At 49.0% G+C, this 21,787-nt stretch overlaps 2 protein-coding genes across 6 annotated transcripts in view; both read right to left on the reverse strand.

The window, feature by feature from the left end:
• RAP1GAP (RAP1 GTPase activating protein) overlaps nt 1–3,266 on the reverse strand; it is a 66,815-nt gene extending 63,549 nt beyond the window's left edge. The window contains exon 1 of one of the 2 annotated variants that reach the window (XM_066375340.1): nt 3,131–3,266. The gene's annotated coding sequence lies outside the window, so the exon portion shown is untranslated. Of the gene's footprint in view, nt 1–3,037 lie in introns of both variants that reach the window. The other variant, XM_066375341.1, reaches the window with a different exon arrangement.
• A 6,733-nt stretch (nt 3,267–9,999) lies between these two features.
• USP48 (ubiquitin specific peptidase 48) overlaps nt 10,000–21,787 on the reverse strand; it is an 88,584-nt gene continuing 76,796 nt past the window's right edge. For all 4 annotated transcript variants that reach the window (XM_066375371.1, XM_066375369.1, XM_066375368.1 and 1 more), the window contains 4 exons: nt 17,497–17,622; nt 15,964–16,012; nt 13,751–13,777; nt 10,000–12,683 (listed from right to left, as the gene is read on the reverse strand). In XM_066375371.1, coding sequence (XP_066231468.1) covers nt 12,661–12,683; nt 13,751–13,777; nt 15,964–16,012; nt 17,497–17,622 — 225 coding nt within the window. In that variant the 3' untranslated portion in view covers nt 10,000–12,660. The remainder of the gene's footprint in view (nt 12,684–13,750; nt 13,778–15,963; nt 16,013–17,496; nt 17,623–21,787) is intronic.

Below are 21,787 nucleotides of genomic sequence, written 5' to 3' on the forward strand. Positions count from 1 at the left end.
CCAGCAAGAGGCAGGGCCCAGCCTGGACTCAAAATCAGAGCTCTGGTAAGCCTAGGGTGAGCACCCAAATGAGAAAAGCAATACCCAGAACCCCTCGCGGCTTCTCACCTAGCACCGGTCTGCCCAGGAGGCTCATCTGAGCCCACAGAAGCACCTCTCAGCAGCATCTCTCCAGTGATGCCAGAGGCCCAGCACAGGGGCAGGGCCCAGCCCACAGAGGCTCTGCTAGGCAAGGAGGTAAGCAGAGAGGAAGTCAGAGGATTCCCCTCCCTTCATACCAGCTGGCCTCTAGCCTTGCCAGGAGGGCGACACAGAAACCAGGACTTGGCAAGGCCTCCTGGCAAAAGTGGCAAAGGAAATGAACCCCCAGGGCTGCTTGAGTCTGGGCTGAGAGTGTCCTGTCTTGGGAGAGGCCTGTGGAGCAGCACTGGCGGGGCAGCAAAGGGGAAGCCAGGTGGGGAGGCTCCTCTGGCCACCTGGTCAGTGCAGGTGTGTGGGGCGGGTTCACTAAGGAAAACACCAGGCAGTTTCCTAATATTCTTAGTCAAGCTGGGTTCACAAGAGGCAGAAAAGAGGGAAGAAGGTGAGGTTTTGCTGGGGATAGGTGATGAGGAGTTCACGTCCCACACGCCGGAAGCTGATGTAATGCACGGGTGTGCGCACCCGTGGTGTCCTGGGTGTAGGTGGTGCATGTGCCTATCTGCCATGCTCATTTTTAAGGACATGGGGCTTTCCTGTTCTCCTTCCCACGTGTGTATATGTCATGTGTGCCCTGGAGGAGATAATGGAAGCAGATATTAGCCAGATGAGGGCTTTGGAGGAAGCTCTTCTTGCTGACAACCACCTCCAATCTGCATGTACACGTCTGGATGGTGTGCCTCAGTGTTTGTAGCAGAGGCAGGGGTCTTGGCCTGGGTGTGCCTGTGGGTTCCTGTGTCTGGGTCTTGGGATTTGTGAGTCGAACCCTGTTTGCGTCTGTGCCTGCTGTGTGTGGGTCTGTGTTTGCGCAGCATGTGTGGCTGCCAAGCAGCCTCTGACAGCCGGGACAAAGGCCTCGAAGACAGACAGGTGGCGTGGGAGACAGATCTGCCCCGCAAGTCTTCAAGGGGCTTCTAAGCTCAGGAACATGACATCCAGGTTGGGGGCGAGGCCAGATGAGGGAGAGGTGGGGAGCAGAGTCTCAGGGCTCCCTAACCCCAGGCCTGTGCAGATCCTGCTGGGGGCAGAGGCTCAAGCAGCAGAGAGCCTCCAAGCCAAAAGGAGACCCTCTGCATTTCAAGAGGCCAAAGGAAGAATCCTCTTTTCCCCTGGGAGTGGCTGGGTAGTTGGAGCCAGGAGAGAGACCTCCTGAGACCCCTGCCAGGCAGACACCCTGGGGAAGAGCAAAGAGGAGAGGGCTTGGCCAGAGAAAGGCTGTGAGCTGGGAACCCAGGGTGGGAACACCATCATGGCTGTGAGAAGGGGTGGTAAAGCAAGCTGGGGGCTCCCAGAGAGGGTGAAAGGCTGAGTTCTGGACCCTGAAGAAGGGGGGGTTCTCCCCCACCTGAGCCCGCTTCTCTACCTCCACCCAGATGCAGCCCCAGATACTACATGGACCGCTGCACCTGTCACTGATCCTTCCTCCACCCCACGCTGTGGAGAGCCACATGGAGCAGAGAGAAGGCAATTCTGTGACCTTGGGCAGTTTATTTGGCTTCTCTGAGCCTCAGTTTCCCTATATGTGCAATGGAGACCTCAGCCCCTGCCTTGAAATGTTGCTGTGGACGGGGAAGGTGCTCATGCCACTTGAGGATTACTCATTACCCTCAAATTCTTCCCAAGGCCAATAAAGCGCCCCCTCCCCTTCCCCAGACCCTCCAACTCCCAGGGGTCTCTCAGCAAAGCTGAGGTCCTAGACAGAGGAGAAGGGGGATCTCTGGGACCAGCTGGGTATGACCACCACCTCCCCCACTCAGCTGCTGCCCTCAGCTGTTGTGCCAGGCCTGTACATCTTTCAGGGGTACCTTGGACTGGGTTCCTTCTCATTCACCAGAAAACTCAGGGCTGTCCCTCCTCCCCCAGTTTCTTTCCCAAACAGCATGGGGAAGGAAGAATCACTGCCCTTCCTGGGAGCCCTGACCCACCTCCTTTCTGGGAGGAAATGATACCTCAGTTCATTTCCCCTGTGCCTTTCTGTCCTGCTATCTCCTGACTCTGCTTCCCTCGCTGCCCCTCCTGCTGACTTTGGTGAGGGAGGGCAATGAGCAGGGAGACAGATGCCAGTGTGCCATGTTGGATGTCCTCGTTCCTTCCACCCAGGCCTGGGGCATGACCCCAAGAACTTGGGGGTCACGGACAGTTCCGGGTCTAATGACCATGGAGGAAGGACTCTCACCTCCTGAGCTAGTGTGTGCAAGTGTGTGTGCGTGCGCACACACAGGGTACCTTCTCCAAGCCCAGACGCCCCACGACTGGCATCAGAGCACCAGCGGGGCGCGGGGACCGCCTTGTGGATTCCCACCGAGTCCTTAGATCCTGCGGAGCCAGTGGAAGCGACGAGGGGGCGCCCGACTGCGTGATGCGTGTGCCCTGCTCCGCGGCGGGTCAGGGACAGGGGGCGGGGGAAACGCGCTCTGTCCCAGAGGAAGCAAGGGCATCATCACCCTCTCAGCTCAGGGTCGTTGGACCTAGGGACCCCCACTTCCCTTCTCTGCGAACCCGCGCGCCTCCTTCTAGGGGGTGTTAAGGGCCCCTCCTAGGGACCCAGGGAACATGCCCACTTCTCCCTTCTCCGCGTTCCCTACTCTGAACACCAACCTGCCCCTCCTGGGGGGGGGGCTCGGGGGGGAGGGACCAGGAGGAGGTACCCCCACCCACGCCGGGGGGTGGGACCCGAGCCCCCTTAGCTGCGGCCTGGCACCACCGCCGTAGGCAGGGGGCTCGGCCGGCTCAGGCCAGGCCTGGCCCCCTCGGTCCCCACCTCCAACCGTGGCCAGCACCGCTAGCACCCCTCCTTGCCCACCCCGGGACCCGGGTCCTCGCCCGACCCCACACCCGCCGGCGCGGGGTCTTGGCAGCCCGCCGAGGGGAGCCCGGAGCAGCTCCGTGCCTGCCTCTTCCCAGGGCCGCGCCCCGTGCGGGTCGGACTCACCCGCGGGCCTGAGCCGGGGCGTCCTGGGCTCGGCGCTCCGGTGCCCGCGGCAGCCGCTGCAGATCTGCTCAGACGCGGCTCCGCGTTCGCCGCCGCCGCCGCCGCCGCCGCAGTTGGGGGGGGGGGGGTGTCACGTGACCGCCGAGCGCTCCCTCCCCTCGCTGCTCCCCCCTCACTGCGGAGCGGGAGCGGGAGCGGGAGCCGGGGCCGCGGGCGCGGGGGCGGGGGCGGCCCTCACCCTACCGCCCTCCTTGCGGCCGCCGTCTCTCACAACAGGTCCAGGGGGCCGGCGCTGTGGGCCCCCATCTTACAGGTGGGGAAACTGAGAACCACAGAAGGCAAGGGCTGGCTCAAGGCTAGACTGTGGCACGGCCCCGGCAGAACCCAGCGGTCCGGCCATGCTCCGAGGGGAGAAGGACTTCCCCCCCCACCCCGCATTGATTTGAGGGAGGGGGAGCAGTAAGGGCGAGAGAAGCATCAGTAACTCGTTCCACTTAGTTGTTCCATTTAGTTGTGTTCTCATTGGTTGCTTCTCCTATGTGCCCTGACCAGGGATCAAAACCGCTAGCGACCTGCGCTCTCTGCCAGGACGATGCTCTACCCACTGAACAACCCAGCCAGGGCGAGAGGAATAATTTCTGAGCTAAGTCAGGGCAACGGGAAATGTGGGCAAGACTCCTTAGACCCCCACGGGCTCCATGAGTCTGCAGGAACCGGGAGGAAGCAAAAGCAGCGCGGCTTTAGCTGGGCGAGGAGCCTGTGCCCTGTACCGCTTGGTGACGCTTCCTAGAGGGTTAGCAGCTCTGACATCCTCCCTGGGCTGGGCAGCTCGCTCTGCACTCCCGGAAGAAGGCGGGGTCAGGACAAACCCTGAAAACCCAGGCAGGAAGGGGTCGTAGAATCACCTTAGTCTGACCTCTGAGGCCCACAGAGGGGAAGAGACTTGACTGAAGATACATCTAAGCAGCACAGCTGACACGTGTGGCTCCTGGGCCCTACTTCCCACCTCTCCCTAGTTCCACAGGCCTCCCCTCCAAGGGGCAACTCTACATGAATCAAGGAAATAGGCAGTGTGTCCACAAGGTCAGAACTGTGGGGGACAATGGGTGAGGGTATATTTGCTGGCCCCAAGATCATGCCCTGAGTCACAGAGAACATTGTTACAGAGTGACCTCTGGATCTCACTCCCTCACTCTAATAATTGGGGAAACTGAGGCCAAAAAGGGGTAGAGGCAAACTTATCTCATCAACCATTTACAAGTAGTAGGCCAAGCTGACAGGACCCTCCTGTCAGCCAGTCTAATGGGCTTACTTCACAGATAGACTGAGGGAGCACTCAAGTCTTGCATCCGTTTATTTAACATATTTACTGAGCACCCGCTGTGTGTTTAACAAGTGACTGTCAGTTCCAACTCCCCCTCTATTTTCCCAGCCACAGGGACTGCAATTCGTTAAGGAAATGATCTGGGGCCTTCAGCAACCTGGACATAAACCTCTGGAAGGTCTGAGGCATGAAGCCTGACTGTTCAGTCCCACAGAGCTGTCCCCCCCCCCCCTTGCCCCGCCCCATGAATCTCACCCCAACCAAGAGAGTAGAATTAAGAGGGACTAGCAGGACATGCCTCACCCTCATCCCACCCTGCAACCCCCAACCCCCAGCAAGTGTGAAGAGGCAGAAGGGAAGTGGAATTGGGCATTTCACTTTCCAGTCCTTCGCTGTCAAGTTCTCCCTCCTTCGAGCTCCTCCAGCCATGGGTGAGAAAGAGGCCCAGCCTAGGGCTTCTCAAACTCTTGGAGTGGCCTGATCCCAATGCAAGTCCCCATTCAGTGGGTCTGGGGCCTGAGTTCCTGCTTTTCCAATAAAGCTTTGCAGTGTTGCTGGTGCTGTGAGGCCACATTCTGAACAGTGCTGGTGGAACAAGGTTAAGTTCAAGGCAGGAGAAAAATGACGGGTTGGATTAAAGGACAGATTCCTGGAGCATCCCCTGCTAATTCTGGGCCCACTCCACTGCCACCCCTGGGGGCCCTTTGATTTCCTGCCTAGTGTGAGGCCTGGGCATGGATCCATGTCCTTCTCGGGATGCATGGCTACAGAATCAGTTCAAAGTGGTAATGAGAGAGAAGAAGCTGAACCAGCATGGCCAAGGAGATGGTGCCAAAAGGGATTTCATGGAATAGCAATCGCCTCCGCCAGGTATGTGCTGCAGGGCACTGGTTCGGGGAGGTGCTTGGTGAAAACACAGCCTGTGTGGGGAAGGCTGGCAGAAAGCCTACAAGCCTTCCGGGGCTGGGCTCACACATCTCAGGAAGGCATTAAAATGCCAAGGTCCTCTGAAGCATGTCTCTTTCCATCCTTTGGCTGTTTTGGATGCTTGGCCAGATGGATCCTTAATTCCAATTACAACCCCAGTGCTTCTTCCTGCTTCTCCAACTACTTCCCCAAAGAGCCCCCTCCCCCCGCCCCCGCTCCCTCCAGGCTGAGACAAAGTGGACTCTGGTCAGGAAGGCAGTGCTGATGGTACCATTCCAGACTGCGAGCAGACAAAGGTGCCCGACCTGAGCTGGAGCAAGGGGGCAGGCAGAGGCAGTGGTGATGTGGAAACGCACTCAGTGAGAAGTTGCAGCTGTGACCTTTCATGGTTTGCACCCAGCAGACTCCAAGATTCCCAAGGGCCTATTGGCACCAGGGGACTTGGGACTAAACGTGCCCGACCCTGGCTGAGTAGGCCAAAGAACGAAAGCTCTTCTGTGCCAGGCCTATTTCTTCTTTATAATCAAGGAGCTTTTCAATTACAGCATTTCCCTCTTTACAGAAAACCTCAATGCAAGAGCCTTATAATCTCTAGCCTGTCCTGGGGGGGGGGGCACCATTCTGAGCCTGTCAGGGCCCCCGGGGAGAAGGCAATGCATACTGGGCTATAGGGGGCTGGGCAGAGCCGGGCATGGAGCCTGGGTATTGAAGGTTGGACACAGGCCCTGCAGCTTTGCTGTCCCTGCCCTACTTCAATCCAAACCACTCAGGACTGACCACTCATGCATGGCTGCCTCGGGGCACAAGCCTTTCCCTTTTCACTTAATACACTGTGACCTACCCCTGCTCTCCCAACTACAGAGAAATGAAAGCTGACTTCAAAATAGCTGCCATCTAAAGAGGCTGGAGAATGAACATGTGGGTGGCACAGTAAACTCAGAATAAGGTATGATGGAGTCCTACACTGGGAATGACGCCTCTTGGAAACAACTCCCCTCTCCATGTGCCCACCCCTCCCGGCCAGACCGAAGAGAAGAAAGGTGGGGCTAGAGACTGCCCAGCAGGAAAAAAAAGGGGTGGGGGAAACTAAAAAACAGTGGGTCCCCACGGTGTGTTGTCTGTGCCAGTAAAGTCTAGGAGGGCTGATCAAGGGGGGGGGGCAGACTACAGGGGTGACTGGGAGAAGACAGTGAGCATAAGACAGGCTGAGTGGGTTATGAGGCTGATGCTGGACGCATGACAGAGGATACAACCTGGGGGGACCTGCTCTTGGGGTCACAGAAGTCTAGCTTATGAATATGAATGCAGCTAGAAACCCCCACTTTGAGGATAAGAGACAAGCCCAAAGGCGGGGCCAGCTCTGGTTACACCAAAGTAACAGAAGTTTTCTCCCAAAGGTCTTGCTGTCACAGAAAGAGTGACACCCTAAAGTGTTCATTCATTTTTCTTGCTAAGAACATATCGTGTGGTGCACTGTGGGATGTGGTGATGAATCAGATGGCTGAGCCCCTGCCCTCGGGAGCTAGAACAGTCTAATACTATACGATAATTAGGTTGATTCATTTCTGGGATCAGAGCGGTCTTAGGGGCAGACAGAAGATCCAGCCTAGCCCTAACTCTGGCTCTCAGAAAGACAAAAAGCAAACAATTCACTCTAGGTCCAGAATTCCAGGCAGTCTAGCACAGCCTGGAGTCTCTCACCCAGAGTCAGTGCACGCTACAGATGAGAGAAGGTGCAGCGGAAACAGCAGACAGAACCCAGCCACAGAAACGATTTGCAGACCGATAACACAAGAGAAGTCCTTAAAGGTGGTCCAGCAGGGCAGTTTTCCAAATGCACTCCCTGGAGCATCAAGGGGGTGGGTGGGTGTGGGAGTGAAGCTGAGGAGATGGGGCCCCACTGTCTCCTTCCACCTAGTTCATGTTTGACAACTTCTACACATCCAAGTTCCTTTTAGAGAACGCTGAGGCCCAAAGGGAAACACTTGTCCGGTATCATAAAGAGCGGGTAGCTGTTTAGTGTTTCCTAGGTTACAAATTCGGTGGCGAACACTGAGGGGGAAGGGGAGACCAAGATACAAGTGTGCAAAGGCCAGTGTGCCAGCTGGCACCGGATTCAACCCTAGACAAAAAGCCTAGGCCTTCTGTCTTCCCTGGGGCGTGTCCCCCACTTCCTGTGGCCCAGGGCCGGCCTGCCTGGCAGCACTAACGGATCTGGAATTCAAGCTGCCATTCCAGCTGCTGTTATAAGGCTGGCTCCCTTCCTGACCGAGAGCAATTTCACTTCAAAGGGCCTGGCCTCCTCAGTCTTAGCCAAGTCCTTGAAAGCAGGGTGCCTTTTTCCTTTCTTCTTTAAGCCTGTTGGGGGAAGCAGATGATGCCCTCTATTTGAGATCAATACAGTAATTATGTTGGACAAGTTCTTTGCACTGACTTAGCAGGAGAGATTCTGATAGCCTCATGAATGAAAAAGGGTGAGAACAAGAATGAGAAGAGCCAACATTTCACTTGTGCTTGTGGGATAGAGGCCATTTGGCAACAGGATTCACTTCTTCAGGGATCATGGCCTTGCTTCCCGTGGGTGGGACATAACAAAGGTTCAGTCTGATGCAGCTCCCTATTCTAATAGCAGACCAAAGTCACCCAGAAAAGACCATACAACTCTGACAGGTCACAAGACAAATTCTGTAACCTCCTTTCTTACAAAATTTGATGAGGCTCAGAAGAGATACTTAAAACTCACCATATGAAGAAATATCACCAACTTGTCTGAAACATGCATTTAAAAAATAAAAAGTGATGAATGTGATATGGTTAGCAGTCTGCTGTATTAATTTGATAAAAACTGGTCCTGTGGTTTGCTGGGGAAGAGAAAGCACAAGAAATACCTGTTCTGTGTACTCTGGTCTTGAACAGTATTACTCACTATGTCTCAAAAGATAAAGAATAAAAAACATGACCGTCAGGTCATAGAAGTAGCCTGTAAGCACCAGCCAATCTTCTGCATTACTTTGTGTGCTTGGTGCCTGCATAGCCGTCTCAGCGGTTCACAGGGCCTGTTCCTAATGTTCTTGGCAATGTTGATCGCAACATGGGAACTCGCCCCCTGGGGCAGGACCTGCCCATCACAAAGACATAAATCTTCATGTATTCTAAGCATGTTTTGAATACCTTTCACCGTGATTCTGCAAATAAAGAGTCAAGGTGGCTTAGTATTTGGCCATTAGTTTCATTTCCTTATGGGCCAAGAGGAAAGATTTATGTAATGGGATGATCAAACACCTTTCCAGTCATCATTTTAGCTCAAGGACTTCCTGCATTAGGTGGTTCTAAACTTCTGAGAAGGGGTTCCAGGTAGCGTGGCTTTGTGCATTCTCTAAAGACTTCCAAAGAGGAGGACTCCTCAGCATTTCACAAAGGCGAGCGTCTAATTATAACACAAAGTATTTCGCCCCAAGAATATTACTGTTTAACTTCAGTGTGGGAGAGTAAACAAGGCAGAAAATATTGCCTTGTTCTAGAGATAAGAAAACTAAGACTTAGTTACAAGGTAAATAGTGAAATTATCTGGAACACAGGTGATCCACTTCTCAAACTTGTCCTTTCCACTCGCCTACACACGTGCGTGCGCACGTGGTATCTAAACAGCCAGCAGACTCCTTACCTCGATTCAACTCAACAGTCGGACACGAAAACCACCAGAAAGGTTTGGGACAAGCTGTTTCCTGTGTCTCCCTACGGGACCTTCCCTGGCACACAGGACTTGGCACAAAGCTGTCTGCTCAATGAAGTGGCAGCATTTTTCAAGTGTCTCTAATTTGCATTTTAACCAATAAAGGTTTCCAATGTGGATAATCAAATCTCCAGCTAATATTGGTGGCAGTTGGGTGGTGGAGACCTCCTAGCCTCAAGAACCAGAAACGCAGCTGGTGACAAAACCCTGCACCTGTGGGAAGGAGGTGGGGCGTTAATAGGTGCTAAGAGTGAGACTCTTTTAAAAATGAAAACACTGGACTCACCTGACCAGATGGTGGCGCAGTGGGTAGAGCATCGGACTGGGATGTGGAGGACCCAGGTTCGAGACCCCGAGGTCACCAGCTTAAGCGCGGGCTCATCTGGTTTGGGCAAAGCTCACTAGCTTGGACCCAAGGTCGCTGGCTCGAGCAAGGGGTTACTCGGTCTGCTGAAGGCCCACGGTCAAGGCACATATGAGAAAGCAATCAATGAACAACTAAGGTGTCACAACGAAAAACGATGATTGATGCTTCTCATCTCTCTCCATTCCTGTCTGTCCGCCCCTATCTACCCCTCTCTCTGTATCTCTAAAAAAACAAAAACAAAAAACACTGGACTCTGCTTGCAGTCCCCTGGAACACTGAACAGGCAGAGCATTAAAACGCCAGGGACAAAGGATCCTACATGGTGCTGTAACAGGAAAGAAAGGCTTTAATGTCCATTTCACTTCAGCAGCTAAATCAGCAATAAATCACCCCCTGGGTTCTTAAAACAGGTTATTCAATCCCAGCATTACCTTCAAACCTGGGTCCGACCACACTGCCTAACCAACTGGACATTTAAAGCAACACAAAATTCACTCTGGATTATGGTTCCGTAGAAATAAAGGGACGCTCGTTTCTTTTTAATTTGGCAGAAAGATAACAGCAATTCCAAACAATAAAGGTCATTAATACACAGAAAGATACTTATTCCGCCAGGAAATGAAGATGTCCAAATGGCAACCTATATTTCAAGCAATGGCATAATTTGTACCAGTATGATAGGCTGTACTCATTAGTTTGGGATTAAGGAATGATCACAGATATAAGGGGTGGGGAAACCTCAAGCTTTATAATACCTTCTATAGAAGACTGATTTAATATACGTATATATTTTAAAAGTACACAAGCACACAAAAACCCAATGGAAAGAGTCTCTGCACTTCAATGTGGTCACAGCCAATTGGTCTCCATCCATTTATAAATACAGACAAAAAATCGAGTTTTAGGCTATAACTTATACCTGTTTTCCCCATACAAAGTGGTGAAGGTGACAATGCAAGGCCACTAAACACTGTGGGTGGGAGAGAGGTCCCAGCCTCTCCACTTCACACAGCACAGGAGTGGCCTGTGGGTGCAGACTCCAATTCAGTGGGTCTCAAGCCCGAGTTCCGGCATTTCTAACAAAGCTCCGCTGCGCTGTTGGTGTTGTGGGGCTGCAGCAGACATTGTGAGCAGTACTCACAGAACAAGGTGTACATTTCCCGGGCAGGAAGACGACAACGGCTGGGGCTCTAAGGACAGGCACATGGAGCATCACCTGCTCACTTCAGGCCCACTGGACCCCCACCCCTGGGCATTGTTAATAAAGGAGCCGGTACTGAGACTGAGTTATTGGCCTGGAAGACGTAGAAAAGGCTATTTCGTGCCACTGCATTAGAAAAAGAGATCGAAGTAACAAACTTTAAAACTGTTTTTAACAGCAGATTGGGAGAAATAGGTCAGATTCCTGAAGTTATGGACAGGTTGGTGTCAGTCCCCAGGAAGAACCTCGCTGGCCAGAGAGCTGCCTAAGCAGGGTAAAGGCGGATAGCTACTGCCCGCACTAAGCAGACTTACACACAAGTCTTTACCTCGGGAAAGAATAAACCACTTGGCATGTTATTACTTTTGTGCTCCAGCTTCATTTCTTTGGAACAAAGTAAGACTGAGATCTAAAAATGATCAGCTATCCGTAATCTTGACTTTGGGTCTCTCCCTGTGTGACCTCGACGTGGGACCCACTGGTTCCTGGGATGGTTTTCAAGGGTCCTGCGTGCAGCTCTCTTTCCCACACAAGCTCATTCCACAACCCCCATGTCCTCAGGGCGCAAAGACTGAAGACATTGCAAACACAGAGGGGAAACACAACATGAAGTTATCATTTTAGCCAAAAGCCATAATTACTCTGATAAAAGGAGCTATTCAGAAGGGATGCTGCCAAGGTTACTGGCCCTCCAAATAAAGCCTGCCTCGCTCCTCCATTACTTGAGTTTAAAATTTCAGAAACGGGGGAGCAGGAAACCTGGCACAAACCCAACGCTAAAAACAATGTTAGCAAAAGAAACACCGGAGTCAGCACCTCTGCCTCACAGACGTACATACATACTCAACAGAGCAAATGGTAAAACAAACTCCATCCTTCAATTCCATTTAAAAGTCCTTCAATATTCTTAAGCATGTTGCTTCGATTGTATGTTGCTAATAACAATAATTCTGAATTGGATAAAATGGCACACCCCACCCATACACTTTTTTCCTTCTTTAAACAAAGCGATATAAAAGGTCCTTTCTGGCCATTTTGGAAGAATGCGGTCAGAAAGGGAAGTGAAACGCAAGGAACGGTGGACGTGGAAGATGGGCCACACTTTACAAAAGCCTTTTGTCGTCCACACGTACTTCAGTCCACTGTGCTCTTCTGAGGAGGTGGTCGGCTTTTTCAAACGTGCAAGGTGTATCTGATTTCCCACTTCTGAACAATAGCAAAACCGGAGGAAGATGCTATCACAAGGAATAAACATTTGTTGGCCTTTCTGAACTGCTTGAAAGCAAAAGCCTTTGAAGCCAAAAATGAGACAAGAGTCCCTCGCTCACTGCAGGAGACAGGCAGGCGCCCCCTCCGGTACCCAACACCAAGGAGAGACCGGCGGGCCGCGTGCGAGGCGGGAACGCTGCAGCCACACGGAGGAGTCTAATCTGAAGACACTTTTCCACAAATATGGCAAGTTCTTCACTTTCATGCTTTATTGAAAGTAAATATGAATCAAAGACAGGGATTGGTAAGCAGGTTATGTCTCTAAAGAGTTACTTTTAGTTCAGAGCAGAATGTTGTCCCAGCTACTGTGATACAAATCCCTTACGGACCAATGCATCTGGTATGACACGTGAGCAAGGACAGAGAACAAGACTTGATTCCCTTCCGTGACTATAAATCTCGTATGTAAACATGATTTACTGGTACTGCTAAAAGTTTACTTGTCCAATCTTTATTTGTCCTTTCCCCCACCACCCGCACCCCTTAAATAGAAAATCTGAAACATTTCCTTCAAGTCTGATGTCCTTCAGTGCAATCTGCTTTATTTGACATAAGGCATTTGGGACAGTCACTTTTGAATGGTTTTCTGCCTTTTGGAAGAGTCATGTAATGGTTTAGTTCTTCAATCCAGCTTTTCTTGAATGCCCTAACATGTCAAACTCCTCCTCCCTTCTGGTAATTTCTTAGCAGTCAGCAAGTGTTCAGAAGATTAATGTCCGAGGAGACCAGTACCTGGGAAAGAAACACACGTGGGGGTATATTTGCGAACCAAGAAAGAAGAGCTCATGTATTCCATTTGCCCAGAATGCATCATCAACAGGAAATACCCAACTTAATAAATGAGCACAGCAGCCCTCTGACATCGAAGGATAAGAGAAAACTATCAGACAACTTGAGGCTTTCGGCTAAACCACATTTCTGTCAGAAGCATGTGTTTCCTACATGCTGTCTTCATACACCGAATCAGATTTTACTGACGCTTTCATTTGATGGCCATTTTTCATAAAGAAATTTTTTGCTTTGTTATGTCTTACCACATCAGGACTTACTTTGTAGTGGAAATGTGGAGACAACAAAGCCAGGTGAGCGGAAGGCTTTATACAGGCCAGCAGCTTTGTTCACTCATTTCCTTTAGCAAAGAACCCCTGATACTGGGTTTAAACTGACTCCTGGGCAAAATCACAACCTGCCACAACCTCCGGAGGAGGCCACAAATAATCAATATGGCATTGGTTCAGTCAGTGAACATCCAAGGTACGCAATTGATGGATTAATGAATATTATCGGTGTGTGCAACCACAGCGGCCAAGATGTAGTACAAGGCAGCGCCGTGTCTCTATCTAAAGTAATAATCCAAGGAATGCCTTAATTCTCAATAGATTAATGAACCCTCTGCACGGAACCTCATATAATTCAGCAAATTCTTCTCCTCTAGTTCTTATCAGTTGCACACAAACTGGTTCGCTCTGAGATGGGACTGACAGGGTGAACTGAAAAATGGTTAAATAGAAACCTCGAAATGCCACCAGCTAACCCCCCACCTCCCGCTGGAATGAGGAAGAGAAAGCAGTATGGACATCTGGCAGGAGGAGGTGCTTCTAACACACGGGCCCCATCTGAGGCCTGACTGCGGAACAAGATAATGAAGAATGAATAAAAAATGCCTTTAACAAAAATTAATTTCAGTCCTGAGACTCAGATTGAATTAAATTTTAAAATCAAATTATAGCCTTCACTTGAACAGAAAATTGCAGCATGACTCTGACATCCGTGAACAAAGCATGACAAATGTCACTTACCTTTAAACCCTTCTTCTGGCATACACACTGAGGGGGAAAAAAATCCAAATTGAGAAGACTGTCATGACAGAGAGTAAGCAGTAAGATCATTTCAATGCTTAAAGATGAGAAGTTTAAAATAACTTGTTTTAATTACCTTAACACACCCGTCATGATCACTTTGGAAGTTATGGACGAAAATAATCAGATGACATTCTTTGTTTTTATTTTTATCAAAGTAACACAACTGCATCATTTAAAAAACCAAGTACTGTAAGAAAGGGTTGTAATAACTGGAGCCACCATTCTGCGTGACTCCAGGGAAGGCCTGGAGAAACCACGGGAAGGATGTCCTCTGGAGCTGGTCTCTCCTCTTCCCCTCCCCCTCCCCCTCCCCCTCCCCCTCCCCCGCTCTAGAAGGAACTGCTTTTGACTCCTGTAGCCATTTCTTAATGGTATTTGACCTCTTTATTTCTAAAAAACATGCTTATTTTGCCATTTCATAATTTTAGATACTATCTACTAACTTCCTCAAGGAAAGATACCAGCTACCCACCCTCCTGACACTGTGATACTGTGTTGCTAAGCCAATCGCTGGCATTTATGTTATTGTGAACTCTATTAAGACTGCTCACAGTTGAACCCCTTAGTGTACTTTGGTTATTCTGCTTGTCTGGCACGATGTCTTCGTCTTTCTGGGTTGGTCACTGCTGCATTATTTACATGTCTTCTCTGTACCATCTTCAACTCCAGTGTAAACTCCTCAAGACAGCCCCCTGGCACCCTTCCTGGACACCCTTCCCCAAAGCCTGCGTTCCCCTGCTCCAGGGGACTGGGCGAGCTCACTGCCAGCTGCGGAGCTGGTCCCGGCATTTCCCTCCACCACCTTCGAGGGCCCCTTTTCCGACGTCGATCTCCGTTTTCTGGTTCCAACGTGGACGTCTTTCTGTTATTCTCTTGCTTAAGAGCACCTCCTCCCATAGTATCTTGGCAAACGGTATACGAGAGAATGTTTTTAGGTCTTCCATGTGTCCCGAGAGCCATCAGTGTGAGGGCAGAACAAAGTCTGCCTCACTGCAGACTAGACTGGAACTCCCTTCTCCTCAGAAGCCCGTGGGCACGGTTCCATTCGTTTGTCTTTCCGACTCCTCATCCTGTGACTGGGACTGGTTTCCCCCTAGATCTCTAGATGTTTTCAGAGAACTCTTCTCCCTAGAATTTCACTATTGGGCCTTTGGTGCAATCATTTTTTATTTTCATGAATTCCTTTCTGTTCTCCGAATGCTCCTTTTATACAGGCCCTAGTTACTGTTTGCTCTATCTGTATTATTCACAGTTAATCTGTAAGCTTTCTTTGGCTCCTGCGTTGCCCATTCCTCTGGATTCCTTCTTCACCCTGGTGATTGACATCTTTCAGTTCCACGCTCTCATTCCTCAACCATCTGGTGATCGCTGGCTGCCTATTTCTGCCTGCTTAGGTGTGGCTCTCGAGCCTGAAAACCCTGTTCAGTGGGCACTGGTGGGCTTCACTAAGGTTACCTGGAAGATGAACCACTTTCTTTTTTATACCTGCAAGTTGTTTTCTTGAACTGGCCAGTCTCCCCATAGTGGAATCTCCTCCCTCTTGTGTAGAGTTAAGAGAGCTAGGCTGTTAGCAATTGAACAGAGACCTAGGGGGTGGTCTCTCTATTTGGTACGCCATGGGCCTCAGTCTCAACCTTTCTAGTTTAATTTCTTCAATGAGCTGAAACACTTACTCCAGCTGCCCATCTGAGGTCAAGAGGTGGTGACGTGGATGCAAAGGAAGGGGCTGTGAGGATCTGGGAGACAGGGAGTTGTCCAGATGCTTCTTACACAGTTTTCCAGTCAAGTTTCCCATTTCTAGGCTCATTCTTCACTCCCACTTCCAGGGGTACGGGGGCTCCCATTCCTGTGTGCCTATCTGAGGCTGTGATTTGAATTAGCTTTGCTTCATGCTGACCGCTTCCATCTGTTGGCTTACATTTATTTAGTAATTACTATCCTTCTCTCTGCTTTCCATTTTCCAAATTTTTGTAGAATCTTTCTCTATGATCTATCTCATAAGACAAATAATTTAAGATTCTACCTTAATGGTATCTAGAAGCTTATTTTTTTAAAGATTGAAAGTATTGTAGACTAAAGCTTCCATATCGGTAATCCCACCTCCTTCTAACAAGTTAATTACCAAATTACTAAAATAAATGTGTCTTTACCTTGCATGACATCATCCATTGCAGCATAGTCTGCAATTGGTTCATCAGCCTGGAAAACAAATGGAGACAATTGGAAACCAGCAGGGAAGGGAGCCAGGAGCAGAGGCGCGACCTTCCTGACACTGAGGTCTGGCCCCCAAGCCAAAGACTGCATTGCCACAAGACACAAACCCAAACGCTGTCCAGTAGAGCACCGAGGTCAAGCCACAGCCGGCTGGCCAGGATTAACAAGGGATGCCCTGCTAGTCTTTACTCATCACCCAGAAAACTGCATACTCTATGTGGCATTGTTTTCCTGTTCCTTAAAACACCTTTAGATATAGAAATGTTTAGATACCCTGAGGTTACTAAACTCTGACATAATTAATGTGAGTTAGGGAGAAATAAAAAGTCAGGCTGGTGCTCTAAAAACACCAACTTGGTTAAAAATACATTCTTGTCCCTCTTCACTACCAAGAACAAAATACCTGTATCCTTTCTAGGACAGAAGCCAACACTGAGTCCGAGCCTATGGTGGGACTGGCTGGAAGGGCAGAGGTTAATGGCCAGCAGAGTATAGTTATCTATCTAAAGTACAAACCCTTTAACAAGAGGCTGTTTTTAGAATTTTAGAAAGGCCTCTCAGGATTCAGCAACTCACTTAGGTTTTTTAAAATAATTCCACAGAACCTATAGTTCCAAGAAAAGTAAAAAGTAAACAGAGGGAGAGGCAGGCGGTTGGGTGAGGAGTGTGTGTGTGTGTGGGGGGGGGGGCAGACACGGGTCTGTCTCCTCATTTCCAGGGCCCAACTCTTTCTCACCAGAACGCAGGCTCTTGGGTATGAAAAACATGTATTTCACAGTTCAAATACCTGACAAACATTTTACATGATGCAGTGGTATCTGGCACAATGGGGATGTTTCTGGCCACAAAGAAACAAAAGAGGCAAAGGGAAGTGACGAAACTAGGCCCTCGGAGAGGTAGGTACCTCTAGACACAGGTACTACTGGGCTGATGAGCCTGGTGCAAGGATTCATCTTCTTTGACAATTGCTCAGAAACCCTACTTCCTAAAACACCTTCCACCTCTCCTGAATCCATTCTACCCAAAGCCAGTGTCCCTATTCTGGAGAGGACTCCCATGATGACAACCGGAAGTGTTTGGACTGTTGTGGCCAAGCCTCGTGTCTGTCTGTTTCCTAGCTGGACTGGCTGGTGCTTTTGAGCCAGGAGGAAATGAAGGGATACTTTAATAGTAGAAGCACAGTTAATTCTGCTCACCTAGGAGATAAGGAGGAGGCTAAATCTAGATCTGTTATTTAAACAAAAATTATGAAAATTCCGTAAGACCCAAGAATGCCATGATCTCCTCTAAGTCTCTGTGGCTCAGTGTGAGCAGAGGAATCCAGAGGCCAGCAAAAAGTCACGGCAGTCACTTGTGACCACACCCTGCTGAGGACCCGAGGCAACCGTTTTAACCACCATGTACTAGCACATGTGGGTGTGAATCATTAAAACCCTCTAGAATCCCTCAGGTAAGGAACTGCTACCTACCTTTAACAAAATGACAGACTCAGGAATGACGCCAAGGGTGCCGAGGGTGGCACAGTCATCATTTAAAATCTTTCCATCAATCGACAGATTCTGGTCAAAAGGAGCAACTGAAAACGCATGCATGATCTGTGCAAAAAAAAAAAAAAAAAAAAGTCTGTATAAAGGAAAATACTGAGACTTATACCCTATTTGAATAAATAATGCATAAATTCTTTAAAAAACAAAAGAATTTCAGAGAACAAAAGATACTACTGTTTGCAGTCAGCCCACTTGCTCCATTCCTACTGAGGCTACAATCCCAATATATCTGGGAACATCCCCAGGAGGTCTGGTAGAGAAACAAAGCCCCAGATCCCTCAGTTCTGCACCCTGTCACCTCCCCAAGGGTGGGGTGCGGGGACACCAAAGGAGCAGAAGGTGAGGCTGGGCTGACAGCTCCTCCAGTCAGAAGGCTTGGGCAAGGCCATAACCGTAACTCCCATCATGCCCAAGTCCCACAGCCCTTTAATCAAGTCAAATCCAAATCCTTTCGTAAGACCACCTTGAAATGAACCCGCAGGTGACTTGCACTCTTCTTCCTTTTGTTTCAATTCCTTTAGCAAGCAGCCTGGACTACATAATTCAGTCCCTAGGACTCATATATTCTTAGAATGAGTCCTCCCTCTAGAAGCCAAGATATTAATTTCTTCTTTTTTAAAATGTTTATTTATTAATTTTAGCAAGAGAGAAAGGGAGAGAGAGAGAGGAACCTTGATCTGTTCTTATATGTGCCCTGATCAGGGATCGAACCAACAACCTCTTCACTTCGAGAAGATGCTCTAACCAAGAGTTATCTGGCCAGGGCCAAAATATGAATTTAAGGGTAAGGGCCATATGCCTCAGTCCAGTTCCAGCCAACTGTTAAAAATGAAAAACTATTAGGCATACACTCAACTGTTTTTTTGAATTCATAAAATGTTTTATTATTTCCCAGTAGTAACACCAATGGGGGCCAAGGAGGAACTGGGCTCAGAGAGGCACACACAGATACCTTCAGTGATATGTTGCCATTCTTAACTTGGAGGGTGAATTCAATGGTATTCACTTTATTATGCTTCATAACTTAGTTACATACTCACTGAATGTATTCTATTACATGTCTTTTATTACTCCTATATCCACGATGTTATAGAAAAATCAACCAATGACTCTAGCTGGTGGCTCAGCAGATAGAGTGTTGGCCCAGAGTATGGACATCTCGGGTTCGATTCCCAGTTAGGGCACACAGGAGAAGCAACCATCTGCTTCTCCACCCTCTATCTTCTTCTTCTCTCCCTTTTCCCCTCCTACAGCCAGTGGCTCGATTGGTTCGAGCACAACCCCGGGCACTGAGCATGGCTCCACTGGAGCACATTAGCCTCAGGTGCTGAATATGGCTCAGTACTCAAGCATCGGCCCCAGACGTGGGTTGCTGGGTGGATCCTGGTCGGGGCGCATGCAGTAGTCTGCCTATCTCCTCTCCTCCCACCAAAATAAGAGAAGAAAAGAGGAAGAAAGGGAGGGAGGGAGGGAAGGAGGTCTCTACCTTCTTTTATGCAGTCTACTCCTTTACTTTCTGAATCTGGGAAGACAAAGCACGCCTAGCAAAGTAGCCATGAACCAACTGTGTGTATAATAACTGTGTATAATAGGGCCCAAGAGCTTTCCATTCTGGGAAGACTGTGACCAGAAAAGTGGTTTTAATAATGGCAGATGGGTAGCCTGACCTGTGGTGGCACAGTGGATAAAGCGTCGACCTGGAAATGCTGATGTCGCCAGTTCGAAACCCTGGGCTTGCCTGGCCAAGGCACAAATGGGAGTTGATGTTCCTCCCCCTTCTCTCTCTCTGTCTCTCTCTTTTCTCTCCCTCTCTCTCTCCTCTCTAAAAATGAATAAATTAAATTTAAAAAAAATAATGGCAGATGGGTAAATAAAAATCTCAGCTGCAGCCTGGCCTGTGGTGGAGCAGTGGATAAACTTTTGGCCTGGAATGCCGAGGTTGCCAGTTTGAAGCCCTGGGCTTCCCTGGTCAAGGCACATACAGCAAGCAAGCAATGAACAACTAACATGAAGCAACTATGAGTTGTTACTTTCCATTCCATGCTCCCATTTCTCTCCTGTCTCTGTAAAACCAATAAAGTATTAAAAAAAAAAATCTCAGCTGCAGTTTTCAAAAGGCCGTCAGCCCCTGAGAAGCAAGCAGGGATTGATCAAACAAGGACCTGTGGCTACAGCACCCTGACATCATCAGTGATCTGCCTGTGAGGCTGACAAGCGTATTTCTGGTGAATGAGAAGTACTGACAGGGCGGTTCCCCCAAAGCCAGCCCAGCACACAGGCTCGGGTGCAGGCAACTGGCCCAGGTTATTAAACAGGATCCATGAAGAAGAAAGCAGTTACAGTGGAGGCATCTGATACCAACTGAGTGTGATTAATGTCACATCTGTTTGACTGAAGGAATGCTTGCTCATATCCTAAATGCTAAATGTCTTGGCCCCACCCTATGAGACTGGACAAACAGCAAGTATCTCTAGACACGAGTACCACTGGGGAGCAATGGATGCTCACACTTTGAGCACACACAGACAAGGACATGAAAATTCGCTCAACAACTAATGAAACATTTATTAAGAAGCTATTAATGTTGAATACTGTGCTAGGTGCAAGAAACATAAAAGTGACACCCCACCCCCTGGAGGAGTTCACAAGAGTGAGGGCAAAACCATGTAAAAATGGCAGCAGGAGGTCCATGTAGGACAGAGGGGAACACAGAGGAAGGAACAGGCAGCTATATGAGAGGCAAGACAGGCTCTGGAGAAGGGGTGCTATGAAAAAAGGAGTGAGTGCTCACTAATGAGGAGAAAACGATATTTATTTCAGAATGACGGAACAGGCCAATCAAGGGCATAGAGACCTTTGGTATAATAATTCATAAACCATAAGTGCGAGAAGAATGCTTAAATATAATTAATATTATATAGGTCTGTTTAACAAGTAGGTGCAGCTTTCCTGATCTATGGAAATCAGGAACAATGTTTTCCTAAAGGTGAGAGGCTCCATGGTGTGTGTGTATGTGTGTAAAATAAGAAAATGCAGGAGCAATGACTTCTAATGCTAGCCATTTAACCTGTGCCAAAATTCCCTCCTTTCTGAGGCAGGCAATACCACCTACTTAAAACTTATCTTTGGAAAAATGGAATAACACAAATACTGAGCATTCTTTGAGAAAGGAGATGAATAAATTACTTCATTTGCTCTATGGCATCATAGGTGGATGAATTAACAATTTGGCAAAGCAAGCTTCTCCAGGTCTTAAGCAACAGTACTTGGCTATGTCTCTGGAATACAACGCTGACAGTTCTACAAAACCTGTCATCCTATTAACCTGGAATTGTAGTATCCCTAGAGGAAAGGCTCTATCAAATACAAAAGAACGTATTACATGCTTTTCAAAAAGTCACCCACTACCGCTGACTGAGGATCGCACGTACGCCCATCACAAACTCCAATGCTGTCCAGGGTGCTGGGCCAAAGGTCACATCTTGTTGAAGCTTTCAAAGAGACTACCACAGAGCAGTGAGAAGAAATTACATTTCATTGCCCTTTCTTTAGCCTCCACCTGGATCACAGCGGTCCTGCCAGCAGGGGTGGGAAACGAGAGGAGGATGCTGCAAAGGAACCATCTGAGCAGAGCTCGTTTTGGGGGTTCGTTTGAACAGCTGCTGCCTTCTAACAACTCATTTGTGCAGGTAATGCACTCCTAGATTTAGAGGTTATTTCTGCTGACTTTTTGATTTACTTTTCAAAAACGGTAGTCTGTAATAGAAATGGCACAGGCTTTTCAAATGTCTTTATCCACAGGGGCTCTTTTTGTAATTTCAAGTTTTTGAATGTTTGAGGTTTACCACTGACAGGCAGAGAGCCGGTGACAGAAGCAAGCTTTCTCAGATGTAAAAGGTACAACAACAGAGGAAAGATATTATGCCAACACGTTTATTTTCAGAGCCGTGGGTTCAACCGAGGGAAATACAGTTCCCAGGACAATCTGGAACACATAACACCCTCAAAGGAAGCCTGTACTTTTGCCTCAATTGAGATGATAAATATCAGTAACAAGAAAGAATGCACAACCATTAAACTATGCCACATGAAAGTAGCAAAGAGGAAAATTTGGTCAACATTTTGGACATATCAGTGACTGAAACAGATTAGGGGCCAGATTTTTTTTGTGGCCATCTTGAACTTATCAGCCCCCTTTGCCTGGGCTTTGAGA

This window comes from Saccopteryx leptura, chromosome 3 (genome assembly GCF_036850995.1).
Source record: "Saccopteryx leptura isolate mSacLep1 chromosome 3, mSacLep1_pri_phased_curated, whole genome shotgun sequence".
In the NCBI taxonomy this organism is placed as follows: domain Eukaryota; kingdom Metazoa; phylum Chordata; class Mammalia; order Chiroptera; family Emballonuridae; genus Saccopteryx; species Saccopteryx leptura.